Source organism: Ceratotherium simum, chromosome 39, assembly GCF_057802395.1.
Source record: "Ceratotherium simum simum isolate JZ-2026a chromosome 39, ASM5780239v1, whole genome shotgun sequence".
In the NCBI taxonomy this organism is placed as follows: domain Eukaryota; kingdom Metazoa; phylum Chordata; class Mammalia; order Perissodactyla; family Rhinocerotidae; genus Ceratotherium; species Ceratotherium simum.
Genome location: NC_141938.1, coordinates 1895060 through 1908948, shown reverse-complemented (window position 1 = coordinate 1908948; position 13889 = coordinate 1895060). Strand labels below are relative to the sequence as shown.

At 51.8% G+C, this 13889-nt stretch overlaps 1 protein-coding gene across 1 annotated transcript in view; it reads right to left on the bottom strand.

The window, feature by feature from the left end:
• Positions 1–13068, bottom strand: part of CACNA1A (calcium voltage-gated channel subunit alpha1 A) — a 218642-nt gene extending 205574 nt beyond the window's left edge. Inside the window, 1 exon segment of the mRNA XM_087425368.1 lies at positions 12720–13068. Coding sequence (XP_087281494.1) covers positions 12720–13012 — 293 coding nt within the window. The 5' untranslated portion in view covers positions 13013–13068.
• Between the last annotated feature and the right edge of the window lie 821 nt (positions 13069–13889).

The window sequence follows — 13889 nt, the reverse complement described above, 5'->3', positions numbered from 1 at the left end:
ATTTTTGTTATGGAAAACAAGAAGTATAGGGGTGCCAGGTGGGAAAAATGGGAATGACAGTGCCATTTCCTTTGGAGTTAAAGTCGTCACCGTGATCCTGCACAATCCACCCTTGTCACCTTCCTGCCCTCATCTTGCCCCACTCACCTGGCATGCAGTAGGCACTCGGTAAACATTTATGAATGAATGAATTTATCATGTATGAATGAATGCACTCCTCTCCCCCTCACATCTCTAAGCTGATCTGCCCCAGGGGTCTGTCTCCTGTACATGCCCAAGGCCAACCTTGGGTATGGGGACTAAGTGAATGGAGAACCACAGTCTATACCAGCAGCACTCACCACACCAAGAGCCCAAAGAAAGAGAGGCACGATTTGAAAACTGGGCAACAGAAGGAGAAGAGGGGAGACAGGGAGGCTGCAGCAGCTTTCACTCCAACAGTTTCCAGCTCCGGCTGAGATTTCCTTCTATACACTCATCTATATTTACATCAACGAATCTGTCGGTAGCAAGCCTGTTGCTGATCATGTGGGATCTAAAGTTCACAGAAAGCTGGCTTAGACACCCAGCTAGGAAGAGAAACTGTAAATTAAATTTAAGTCACCCCAAAACCCTAAATCCGCCCACTTCCCTCCAAGCAATCCATGACATCCTTTACACCAGAATTTCTCAGTCTCAGCAATATTGACATCTTGGGCTGGATACTTCTTTACTGGGGAGGAGGGTTTGTCCTATGCATTTTAGGATGCTCAGCAACATCCCCGGCTTCTATCTGCTACATGCCAGTAACACCCCACCCTCCACATTCGTGACAACCAAAAATGTCTCCAGACGTCGCCAAAATTCCCTGGGGCAGCAAAACTGCTCCCAGTTCAAAAGCACTGCTTTACGTGACAAATTCCAAACCAATCCACTGAACTGTTCTTTCCCTGCTCCTCCTCATCAACTTCCTGAATTTTGAGTCACCTGGCCTCAAAATCCCTTTTCCAGATTCAAGGAAAGTAGTGGCAACAGTTTCAAGACTTGAGCACCATATCCAGACCAGAATGTTGTTCTGAAAATAATCAGAACCTTGGACAGAGACTTATGCACACAAAGATGTTCGTTGCACTGTTGTTTATAAGCAAAACAAACAAACAACTGGGGATGGTTACACGAAGTATGCTACCTCCATAAAGTGGAATATCATCAGACATTAACGACAGTCTTTTCCTGGGTTGCTGCCCACCCATACAGCACCACTGCGTGAATTTAAATAAGATACCCCTTTCTTCAAGTTGTTAGGTCCATCTCTCAAAAAATTGTCATAATATCTTCACTTTGCTAGAACAAGATACTTAAGCTTCCATCAGCTGGGAAACTGAAATAATAAATGTACAGCTCTATGACGCCTATGATATGAGATATGATACCCCTGTGCACTGTACAATCTATGCAACTATACATGGTAGCCATAATATTTTCCAAGGATACCTAGTGGCACAGAAATGTGTTCACAAAAGCTTATGTCCATAAAGAGGTATGGACTAGGGGCGGCCCCGTGGCTTGGCGGTTGAGTGCGCACGCTCCGCTGCTGGCTGCCTGGGTTCGGATCCCAGGCACGCACCGACGCGCCGCTTCTCCGGCCATGCTGAGGCCACGTCCCACGTGCAGCAGCTAGAAGGATGTGCAGCTATGACATACAACTATCTACTGGGGCTTTGGGGCGAAAAAATTTTAAAAAAAAAGGTATGGACTAAAATACATTACAATGTCTCCAGAGATTCACTCTGGATAGGAGAGTATACATACATTTTATATTATTTGTACTTTAGGTGTTCAATAAATGAAGAGAATAGGCCTCTTGGAGGAGGCTACTTTGGGGCTGAGACCTAAATGAAGAGAAGGAGTCAGCCACGGGGAGACCTGTGGGAACAATGATGCAGGCAGAGGGAACAGCCAGCACAAATGCCTTCAGATGCAAATCAGCTAGGTGGGGGCAAAAAGGGCCAGCGGGGCTGAGTCAGCGTGGAGGGGTAGAGAATGGAAGAGATGAGATCAAAGACCAAACAGGGGCCTTGTGGGACCCTGGTTACATCTGTAATCTCTAATCTCTGACCAGTGGGTAAGCACTGGGATATTTACTCAGCATTTACCTGGAGAGAGATATTCCACTAGTCCACCACTATTCACCAATGGAGCAAAATCCAAGGAATTCCACTTTCATTCCCAGTGCTGAAATAAACAAAACCAGGTGTTTCCAGAATTTTAAGTCATTTTTACATATACAGTGCAGGAACTGTTGGGGGATGTGAAGAAGGTAAACCACTGTCCCCTGCCCTCAAGGAGCTTACTAATTAGAGAGTAAGACATAAGCATACAAATGTCTATTTTCACAAAAGCATGCAAGATTCACTTGACGCCCGGATAGGTACAATGGGGGTGGTAAGTGGAGGGGCTTGGTTATGCCCAAGCCAATAAGAACACCAAATATCAAAAAAAAAAAAAAAAAAAACCCAGACATGGACACCCATCCTTACAGATAACACACTCTTATATCTAACACCCACTCACCCATCCCTCCATTCATCATCATCCATCTCTTTACCCTCCAGTCCAGTCCAGTCATCTACCCAACTATCCATCCACCCATATATTCACCTATCCATCCATCCATCCTTTCTTTCTTTCATTATCCATACATCTGTCCACCACCAATCCAGTCACCCACCAACTTATATATCCACTCACCTATACTTATCCATCCAACTACCCATCCAATCACCCATCCATCCAATATCATCCGTCTTTTCTTTCTCTCATCCATCCATCCATGTGTCCACCCATCCTTCCTTCCTTCCCTCCTTCCTTCCTTCATCCCATCCACCTATCAATCTATCTCTCCCACCATCCATAGATCGATCCATCCATCCCTCCACTCATCCAACACTAACTGCATGAGATGCCTCTCCTCCTCTCTAAACCACAAACGTCTATCCATGATCCATAACTTAAAAGACTCCATTGGCATTAGGAACAGGCCAAACTATTAAAAATTTGCATTATAACAACTCTTCCAAAGACAATCAAAGTCCATAAACATTTCTGACTATTCCAATTTGTGCAAGACCCAAATGCTCCAAGTCCTTGTAAGACCCACACAGAGTCTGGCCTATTCTCATTGGTTTGAAGTATTTGACGTCTTCAAAGATGGTGCTCTTAGAGCAAGGCTGGGGAGTAGGGTATGGTTAGAGGAAGGGAGAGCTGTAGGGAGAATGGAGAGAGTCTGGCAATGGGAAGGAAAGGAAGGGGATGGGAGAGGAAGTTGATTAGAACATAGAGAAGAATTACTGAGAGATGGGGAACATTCTGCTTGGGCCTTGGAATCATGAGTTTCTAGTCTCGACAATCAAAGTGACCCTGTGGTTGTTTTCCCCTTGGCTTATACGTTGGAGCAACTGTGGTTGAGTTGATCGTCCAGGAGAATGGGTTAACAAGATAGATGCCAAAGAATAACAGAGATCAAGGGAGTTGAGAACCTTGGCAAGAAAAGGCAGAATAGTATCACCAATACTGTGTGCCACACACTATGCCAAGCATTGGATCAGAGAGGCCCAAAACATGGTCACTCAAATAAGTCCATCCTTCCTTCCTTTTTCCCACTGATTCATCCATCGATCCATCCATCCACCCATCCATTCATATATAAACATAGAGTGCTGACTAAGTTCTAGGCACTCTTTTCTAAGTGTAACATGTATAAACTCATTTAACCTTCCAAGACAGGTGCTATTAGAATCCTCATTGGACAGACTGGGAAACTGAGGCACAGGACACTTGAGTGACTTGCCCAAGGTCACACAGCTAGTAACTAGCAGAGTTGGGATTTGAACCCCAGCCACCTGGCTCCAGAGTCTGCACTCTCAACTCAGCCACGCCACTTCTCTGCTACAGTATCAACCACCAGAGTCTACACCACAGGCTGACTTTCAGAAGGCGAGCAGGAACAGGAGCTGTCTGGCCGACCCAGCCCTGGAGAGAATGAGGAGTAGACTGTGAAACGGCTCAGCCAGTGCCTGTCAGATGGCTGCTGTTCCATCAACGCTGATGAATCTCAGCTGATTCTAGCTGAAGCTACGTTCCTAAATACACAGACTAAAATTAACACCTTGAATTCATTCATTCAAAAATTATTGATTCAGGACAGCAGCACTGTTCGTAACAGCAAAAAAAAAAAAAGAAAAAACTGGAAAGATCCCAAATGTCCATCACCCAGGAAAATGGATAAATTGTTGTATCATCACAGAATACAGTACTACACAGAGAAAGATAAATGACCGACAGCTACACTCAACAGAGAGATGAATCTTAGACACACACAGTCGAGTGAAAAAAGCCTTCCAGAAGGCTGAAAAGCTCAGAAACCAGGAAGGTTAAATTTATATTGTTAAGTCATGTATAAGCATGTGATGAAACTTACAGAAAAGAAAGAAAGGAAAGGAATAAGGTGCACACAATCCAAGAGAGTAGTTGCCTTTGGTCAGAGACTACGGGGGGAAGCAGTAGGTCACCAGCCGTGTCCTAGTTCAGGGTTTCTCAACGTGTGCTCCCAGACTAGGAGCACCAGCACCACCTGGGAACTCGCTAGAGATGCAAATTCTCAGGCTGCACCCAAACTTCCCGGGTCAGAAACTCTGGGGGCGAGGGAGGCCCAGCCACTGTGTTCAAACAGCCCCGCAGGTGGTGCGGATGTGCGCCCAAGTGTCAGAATCTCTGCCGGGGAGCAAGCGATGCCGACCCCGCGGGCCGGGGACCAAGCTTCGAGGACCAGCATTCTAGCTCTTGACTTGTAGCTGGCCCACCAGTGTGCCCACATACTGTGAAAATAAATAAGGAAAAATAAGCAAAAGGAGAGACAATACTGAGAGCGTGCTGTGAACCCGGAATAGGATTAAAGCAACAGTCTGTTAACCTGCGGTGCAAGGAAACACCCCACAAATATGTGCGCAGCCCCTGCGGGCGCCGGGCACAGGACCACCACGAGCCCAGTCCTCGTCGTCACAGAGTCTGAAGTCTGTCCGTCCCAATACTGCCCACGGAGCGGTGACACACGCCACGTGCTTTCTGTGCCCAGGACCTTATAACCCGCCCACAGTTCCCGCATGCGGGACCACCGTGCCCAGTCCACAGAGGAGGAGACTGGGCTCCACTGCTGTGAGCGGCGCTGAGATCTGCAGCCAGGGCCGCCAGCCCCAGGCCCTGCACGCTGTGCCTCCACGCTGCCTCCCCTCTCCCCACTTTCTCCTTTCAGCCTCCACTTCTCGGTGCTATTGTTCAGACGGGGACATTCCTCCACGCATCCACGACGTGCCACAAACATTTCACAGCAGCAAGCAAGGGTCAGTGTAGGCTCCCACGCCCACTATTCTTGATGAAAAAAATAATAAAGGTCAACCAGATGAAAGAATATGGCAGATTCCGGAAGGTCAGCAACCGTGTCACCACCCCCTCCACGTACACGCAAACACAGAGTGGGTTCCAGCACCACTGTCTCGTCTGAGACAAAACCGTCAATTTACTCTTGAGAACAGATTTAGCCCTCCTGCGAACACTGCTTGCACAAAAATACTTGAAAAATTGGTTTAAAATTATATATATATTTTAAACACAGACCTAAAATGAGAGCAGAACTTAACAGTGTGAATATTATTTACTGGCAGGTGGGCGACCGCTCCAGAGACAGGGCCCTGCCTCCTGTAGGGTGTTATGCAGGGGGAGGGGCTGCTAATTCCGAATTCCAGGTCCAACCTGAGCACCGAGCGCCTTCAAGGAGGACCCAAAGATGTTCCCAGTCTGAACAGGAGAGAAAGACGTTTCTAACTGAAGAGAGACAACGGAACTTGATCCGGACTTTACTCAGGAATTTCGCTTCAGAGCCGGGATCTCTCTCGCATTAGCTGCCTTAAACAGGCGGCTTCCAAAAGCACAATTCGTTCAGATGAAAAGTCTTGGCTTTTCAGAGGGAAAAAGCTACCTATCTCCTCCTTTCCCGGGCACTGGCACCGTCTGTAGCTCCCCTCCTCTCTCCTCTCTTGGGTTAAAACCTCACCAGTAGGGTGACCGGCGTCCTGGTTTGCCCAGCGCTGCTGGGTTTCCCAGGAGGCTAAAACCAGGACGGGCCCAGGCAAACTGGGACATCTGGTCACCTTGTCCAGACAAGGACTAAAGCCTCGTGGTTTTAGAAGCCCAAGTTGCTGAGCCCACCCACCTGGTTCCCTCTCCTGGAATGCTCCTCACCTTCTCTATCCTCCCAGGGAGTGAGGGAGAGGGGAGAAAGAAGAAAGACAGGAGTTGAGGGGTGCGGGGGACACATTCTGACCCCAAAGCTGGGCAGGGTCTGTGGTTCCACTCTCAGTGCTTGCCTGGTGTGGCCGCAGCAGTCGCCCCAGGCCTGCGGTCTCCACCCTGGGCTGGACTCTTGAGGCTCAGAAGGAGGAGATGGGGTGGGAGGGGGAGCAGAGAAGCTGCTAATTATACACTTTAAAACTCCCTCACCTTGTCACCCACAGAGGGGCGGACCAAGGGAGAGGAAGACACTTAATTTTATCTTGGACCAAAGGGAATAGAAAAATGGGTCAAGTGGGCATGAATTTTTTTTCCCCTAAAGCTTCCGGAGAGAAAAGGGAATGCAAAATATCCGAGGGCTGCTTTAAAGAGTGCCACAGTCAGATTAATAAACGCAAATTGGCCAGTCACAGAGGGATCCTCCGCTCCCACTGCTACCCAGAGGGCCCCATTTCTAGCCAAAGTTTCCAAAAAAGAACACTGGGGAAAAAAGTCCTCTCCGGTACTATGACTCGTGTACTTTGGGGCTCTCTCCATGCCGGACACTGTGCTGAGCATTTACCACGAGTGGCCCCATTTCACCTCCCCGAGAGTCCTCCGACAGAGATGTTATCAGAAGCGATATCCCCGTCATGCACAGGAGGAAACTGAGGCTCTAATGCTCAAGGCAGCTTGGCTGGTGAGCCATTCGAACCCGGATCTGGCGGACCCTGAGTCCAGGGCGTTTCCCTCCCCCTCTGCCGTCTTTCAGGGCACTGCTCGGATCCTTGCTAACGAGCTGAGTTAGCGTTCTCGGAAATGTACTAACCGTGGGGGTTTGGGCCCTGACCGTCTCTGCACTGAGTCCACCTTCCCCGTGCTGCCTCCCATGGCTGAGGGAGGGCATGCGTGTGCTCGACCCTGGGGGGAATGGGGGGTCCACAAGCCCCAAGCACACAACAGACGTCCCCCCAAGCCACTGAAGGAAGGCTTCACTCCCAAGGGGCCACTGTCCCCCAACTTCTCAAGCACTAAAGTTTCTGAGACCTTCTTTGGTCTGATGACCTCATGCACACACACCCACCTTGCACCTAAAACCGCCCGGAAACCTAAGATGTTGGCACAAGAGCAAATGGGTGAAGAGAAGCACATTTGTGGAACACCTACTTTGTGCTGGGCGTGGCGGGGTTGCCGTGGCACACAGGACGACAGGCATGGGTCTCATGTCCTTGGAGCTTAACTTTACTGGCGAGCGGCAGACCCAATGCACCTCATGCCAGAGACCCCCTTCTCCCACACCAGAGACCTCCTTCTCCCACACCAGAGACCCCCTTCTCTTGCTGGATTTCAAACCAGTGCGGGCGCATAGCTACCGACATCCTCGCTCTTTTCCATTTCTCTGACTGGCGCTTATTGTTACCACTTCCACCACTATCGACACATCCATAATCCTTTCTCCTAAACCCTCGAGGCCAGTACTTTGCAGTTTAGAACTTGGTGCTTTTAGATAGATAACAAAGATGGGAATATAAAATGGCACAACCACTTGGGAAAACAGTTGGGCCGTGTCTTATAAAGTTAAACATACACTGACCGCACAGCCCAGCAATCCTATTCCTGGGTATTTCTTCACCCGAGGGAAATGGAACGCACTTTCCCAACGTTCCCACTAAAACCCATCCGCCGACGTTTATAGCGGCTCTATTCATAATGGCCCAACCTGGAAACGTCCCAAATGTCCTTCAACTGGGAAACTGATGAGCAGACTCTGGTCCATCTGCCCCAAGGAATACGACTTGGCACTAAAAATGGACAGAGTAGCACTACACACAACACGAACGGGTCTGAAAGGCCGCGTGGAAGAAGCCTGACACTAAAGGCTACACTAAAGGTGTGATTCAACTTACACGACCTTCTGGAAAAGGCAAAACTCTACGGAGGGAGAACAGATCAGTGGTTGTAAAGGGTTTGGGCAGTAGGGTGCTGACCCAAAGTGGGTGCGGGGATATTTTAGGGTGATGGAACTGGCTCCATATCTTGGTTTTGGTGATGGCTACACGACTACATGCATTTGTCAAAACTCATAGAACTGTAGGCTAAAAAAGGGTGAAGTGTGCTATAAGGAAAGTACACCTCAATAATCCTGATTTTTGACAAAAAGGAAAAAAGGGAACAGGATGCATCTATGATGTGATCCGGATACTGGAGGTGTAGCCCATGCACCAGCAGCACTGGCGATCCCTGGAAGCTTGTTGGAAAAGCAGAATCCCAGGTCCCACACCAACCTGCTGGACCACAACCATCATTCTAACAGACAGTCCTCACGCACACGGAATTCTGAAAAGCACCACGATGTATACATAACACGCCCGTCGGGGGCTGGAGCAGCACCCCACAATCAAGCATCAGCTAACCTTTCTGTAGCAAACATACCAAAACACACACCACGCAGGACACGCTAAGACTATAAACTCAAGTCATTTCAAGGTAGATTTTACCCCTAAATGAGCTGATCTGGTTTTCAGAGGTTTTTGGATTGGGGATTGTGAAAAAGTCCAATGAAAAAGCCACGCTAATAGTTATTTCCCAGAATTTTGCTCCTCTGGAAATACCAGCCACGCTGATCTAGTAGAAAGAGCATACGGGTCACACCAACCTGCCTTCTATAGCAGTATCTTCTAGCACATTCTACTTTTCAGGACGGGCCAAGAGGCTGATAACGTGCTCCAACTTCTCCCGGGCTCCCTGTTTCCCATACAGAACATTCCTCTTTAAAGAGCCTTTCGCTAAAAAAAACAAAACTGAGGGAATGCCAACAGGCCGCTGTCCATAAGTTACCTGACGTGACGGGATCTGGGCTTCTGGTTGAGAATCCAGAAAGCACGGCTGAAAAGCTGGAATCCTGCATGCGACTCAGGAGCCCGTGTGTGGGAACACAGACCTGGGTCCGAGGCTCTCGAGATGGACTGAATCCCCACACAAGGCTCGGCGGGAGATCTGCTGGCATCGGCAGGACTGGGGGAAGGTGACATTCACACTGGCGCTGGTAGCACATCAGAAGGAGCGAGTGGCACTAAGTGGGGGCTCTAGGAAGTTGACAGATGCGCCTTATTGAACTGACAGATTTGAGCTCTTCAGAAGCCATCATCAGAGCCCAGCACAGCCACATTCAAATCAGACTTCCAATCAATGAAAACACGGAATCAAGGTGTGTGGTCAGGACGGCTTGCTGCCAGGCATACTCCAAGAGAAAAAGGCAGCAATGTAAACCTGAACATCAGAGATGTCCATCTGGGTTTTCTTACTTAGGAAGAGAAAAACAAAATTAACGAGAAGACTTAATTCTCATTGCTGGCTTCAAGCCTGAGCTGCTATAAGGTGGGGGGTGGGGGGTGGGGGGTGTGCCAAAGGGTAAGGAACCACAGCGGCAAAGTACCCGTGAGCATGGGGGATGCAAGGCTGCACCGTCCCCCCGCATGCCAAGCTGGGACTTGCATTTGGAGGTAACACTCTTAGACCCTACGAGCATACGGCCAAGTCCACAGACCGTTCACTCAGTGCCCCTCCACGAGACAGTGAGGAAGCCACTCTCTCTCTTCCCCTGCAGCCCTTAGTAAAGGCCGTTTCCAGATACACGTCCTGCTGACACACACACCAAAGGACAGCAGGGGCAATTCCACTCCTAGGGACAGACCCAAGAGAAATGCAAAAAGAAAGTTCACCCAAAGACACGCACAAGAATGTTCCCAACAGCACAGTCTGGAAGCTACCCAGATGGCTCTCAGCAGTAGAAAGGATAAGTACATTGTGGCAGAGTCGCACAAACAAAACACCACACAGCAACGAGAAGGAACAACCTACGGCTGCTCCCAACGGGGCTGAATCTTACAGACACAAAGGAACGCAGCCCGTGACTCCCTTAAGAGGAGGCTCAAAAGAGGCAAAATGAAGCTGTGAGGTTAGGAGTCAGGGTGGCAGTCACCCTCGTGGGGCAAGTGACAGGGAGGAGACACAAGTGGGGTTTCTGGGGGGCTGGTCACATTCTCTCTCTTGACCTGGGTGCTGGCTGCATGGTTGTGTCCACTTTGTGAACACTTATTAAGCTGGACTTGACTTGTGTACTCTCCTGTACACACACCAGACTTTATTCTAAAAGTTCAGGATAAGTACTTAGACACATTTTTTTAAAAGGCAGAGCATCTGGATACAGAAGTCAATGTTCTGCCCTGGTACCCTGACTCCTTGGCATTTCCACACAGTCCGTCTCCTCACACTGGCCCGAATTCCCTTATCCAGCTCCCACTCTCTGAGGCACCCCCCCATCCCCCAGAGAGAGCTCAGATCTGGATACGCCTGCATGGTGACAGACTGGGGGATGGAGAGCTCTCCCTTCCAGAGCGGGGCTGTACAAAGTGTTTGCTGCCTCGGGCCAAAGAGAACAAAAACGGTCTGCAGAGAGCCAAATGCACAAACTCATCACAAAGCTACCAAGAGCGAGAAAGCCAAAGAAGACCCAGAGTACCAGCGAAGGCTCCCAGTGCACCCACAGCCCCCACCCAGGGACCCTGGCAATCCCCTGCCTCCCCAGCACCGCTCTGAGCCGCAGGACTCAGGCTGGAACGGTGAGCTCAGGACACATTAGCCCTCCCACCGCCTTCCTTTCCCCTTACAAGACTCCAGATCCAGGCTCTGGAAGGGAGTCTAGAGCCATTTCCAACACTGAGACCTGCCAGCCGGTGGCTCCCTCCCGGACAGCCCTGGAGCTCTCTGAGCGTGCTCACACCGACACCTGGCTGTCCTCCCAGCCCCCACACTCCCCCAGGGGGGTTAGGTGGGTGGGCAGCAGAGCAACCACAAGACCCTGAGCGCTTCAAGGGGCCCTGACAAGGCTGGAACTTAGGAGGCAAAGACCTGGCTCCTGTCACAGGCGCCAATCAAGACGACATTGTGGTTGGGGTACACACCTCCAAAAAGACCCCTGCTGAACCTCTTAATTTTTGCCACCCTCAAAGTAGACTGTTCACACTCTCCAAAACCTCAGAGCCCTCTGTGACATTTCAGCATCCAGAAGCCAAAGCCTGCTCAATTTTGAGCTCCCCTAAAAGTGAATCCACCAGCCACCGTACTCCTCAAATAAGCAACCCGGGGACCACCCAGGGCCCAGCCCTGTTGAGCGCATAGCAGTCGGAACCACACACAGAAGGGACGGGGGCTCGTCGCTGAGCCCCAGAGACCCATCCAGCCCTGTTCATTTTCACACCGAGGGCAGCCAGTGGGAACGGAGCCGAGGAGCAGCACCTTCGGGCATGGCATGGTGGCCAGTCAGCCTGGGGAACAGGGTGCGTCCCCCCCTTGGAATCTGGGTCATGCTTAGATAACTGCTAGAAAGCCCGACTAATTACCCATCCCTGCCTGCCTACATCTCAACAGATGTTAAGCCCTCCTCAAGGTTTATTTCAAGCAGGCACGGATTTAAAGAAACACAAGGGGATCTGCATTTTGACAGCATCTCAACAGAGGAAAACGTGGTCTTCACCTTCTTCCTCTGGATCTTTGATTAAAAAAAAAAATTAAAGAGGTGTTTACCTGCCCGAGATGTCCACATGGATGCTGGTTCTCCTGGTGTCCCTTCTCAGGTCTCTAGGGTGGGAGAAGCCGAATCCAAGCCAGGGCCTGAGACAGCCCCCTAGGAAGGACCCAGCACTTCCTTCTCTCTTGCCCTGTCTGTCTTATTGAAATAGCCCATCCCGGGGCTTCCGGGTCAGGGCCCCAGATGGACAAACGGGATGTTCCCTACATCCCACAAGGTGCTGAGCCTGAAGGGAACCGGGCCCACAGACATGGGGGAGAAGGGCCCCTCAACCCACCCGGCCAGCGGCCCACCCCGGGATACCAACTCCGGCCAGTGCTGGCCCCTCCGCGTGAAGGCCACATGTTCTCCCCCGGCTCTCGGCCCTGGGAACCCTGAGCGCCCTGCCCGGAGAGTGAGCCCCACCTGGGGAAGGCAGGGGTGGAGGGGCCGGCCAGCTGGGACCCTGGATTCTGGTGAGGGGCAGCCAAGGCCCGGGCCCTGGCCAGAGCACCCAGGCCCCCGCCAGTCCAAGCCCATTCGGAGGAACTCTGACCCATCCGGAACTGGCTCTAAAGCCCCACCAAGGCCCCGGTGCGACCCCCGGGCCCAGCCCTCATTCTGGAGTCAGTCCTTCGGAGGAATCCAGTCCCCGGGCGCCCCCCACCCCAAGCCTCACGGTAGCTCAACCAGCTCGGGGTGGAGAGATTCCCCACACTGCCCCGGGGCCCCTCTCCCGGCCCTGGAAGACCCCCCGCCTCCCATCAAGCGCCGGTCTCTCCCAGCCCGGAGAGGGGAGCGGAGGGAGGAGGGGGAGGCGCAGCTGCGGGGTGCGGGCAAAGGATATGGCCATTCGGTGATCTTTTTGGCGTATTTTCTCACCACGTTGTCCTCGCTGAAGAGGAACAGAGACCGGTTGACCGTGAGGCAGTTCTGTCGGACGGGGATGGGGTTGTAGAGGGCCATGGTCCGCGCTCGCTGCGCCATTGACTGCTTGTACATCCTTTGCGCCCCGGGCTGCCCGCCCTGCCGGCCGCCCCCGGCTCCTCGCCCGCCGCCGGCGCCCACGACCACCCCGGCGGCCGCCCCGGGGCCTCCTCCGCCGTAGCGGGCCGGCATCTCGTCTCCGAAGCGGGCCATTCTGCAAAGAGCAAAGGCTCGGGGTTACGCGGCTGCGGCGAGCGCTGCGGAAGACGCCGCTGCTGCTGCCGGCGCTGCGCGCACGGCGGCCGGGGCTGCGGCTGCGGAGACGCCCCTCGGCCCAGCCCATCGGCCGCGGCGCCTCGGCTCGGCTCAGCACGCGGCTGCCCGGCCGCGGCCGGGGATCGCAGCTCGGGACATCTTCCTGGCTGACCCCGGAGAGGGAGGGGCGGGAGGAGGGTGCGGGGCGGGGCGCGGGGGCCGGCAGGGGGAGGGGACAGGGAGCCAGGCGAAAAATAACCGAGGAAGGAATCCAGGCAATCCCCAGTCCACCCACTCCGGGGGGGAAAAAAAGGCAGTAAAAAAAAAGAAAAAAAAAACCCAACGCACACCCCCTTTAAGACGCGAACGGTTTGCAAAGGACGCCCCCCCCGGGACGCAGCGGAACCTTCAAATTCCTCCGAGGTTCGGGTCAGGCTGGCATCTTGCAAAAGGAGTGCGCTCGGCCCATTAAAAAAAAAATGATTAGAAAAAAATAAAAATAAAAACCAGGTCTTTGGTGGGGGGAGGGCAGCCTCCCAAATAAAAAAATCCCCCTTTCTGTTTTGCTTGAGTTCCTAGACCTTAAAAATGCTGAAAGATCTGTAGCCAAGAAATAAAATTAAAATAAAATAAGGAACATTGACGGGAGAGGAATGAGGGGGCGGGGGAGGGAAGCGCTCCGGAGGGCTCTCAGGGGTCCTGAAGCCGCAGGGTCCCGGTGATGTTTTTTTCTTCCTGAATCACCAGAGGCCGCCTCTTCTGCTCACGAAGGAGCGTGTGTGTGTGCAGCATGTCGCTCAACCGTGCCTCATCTTGGGGTTAAATTGCAGCAATG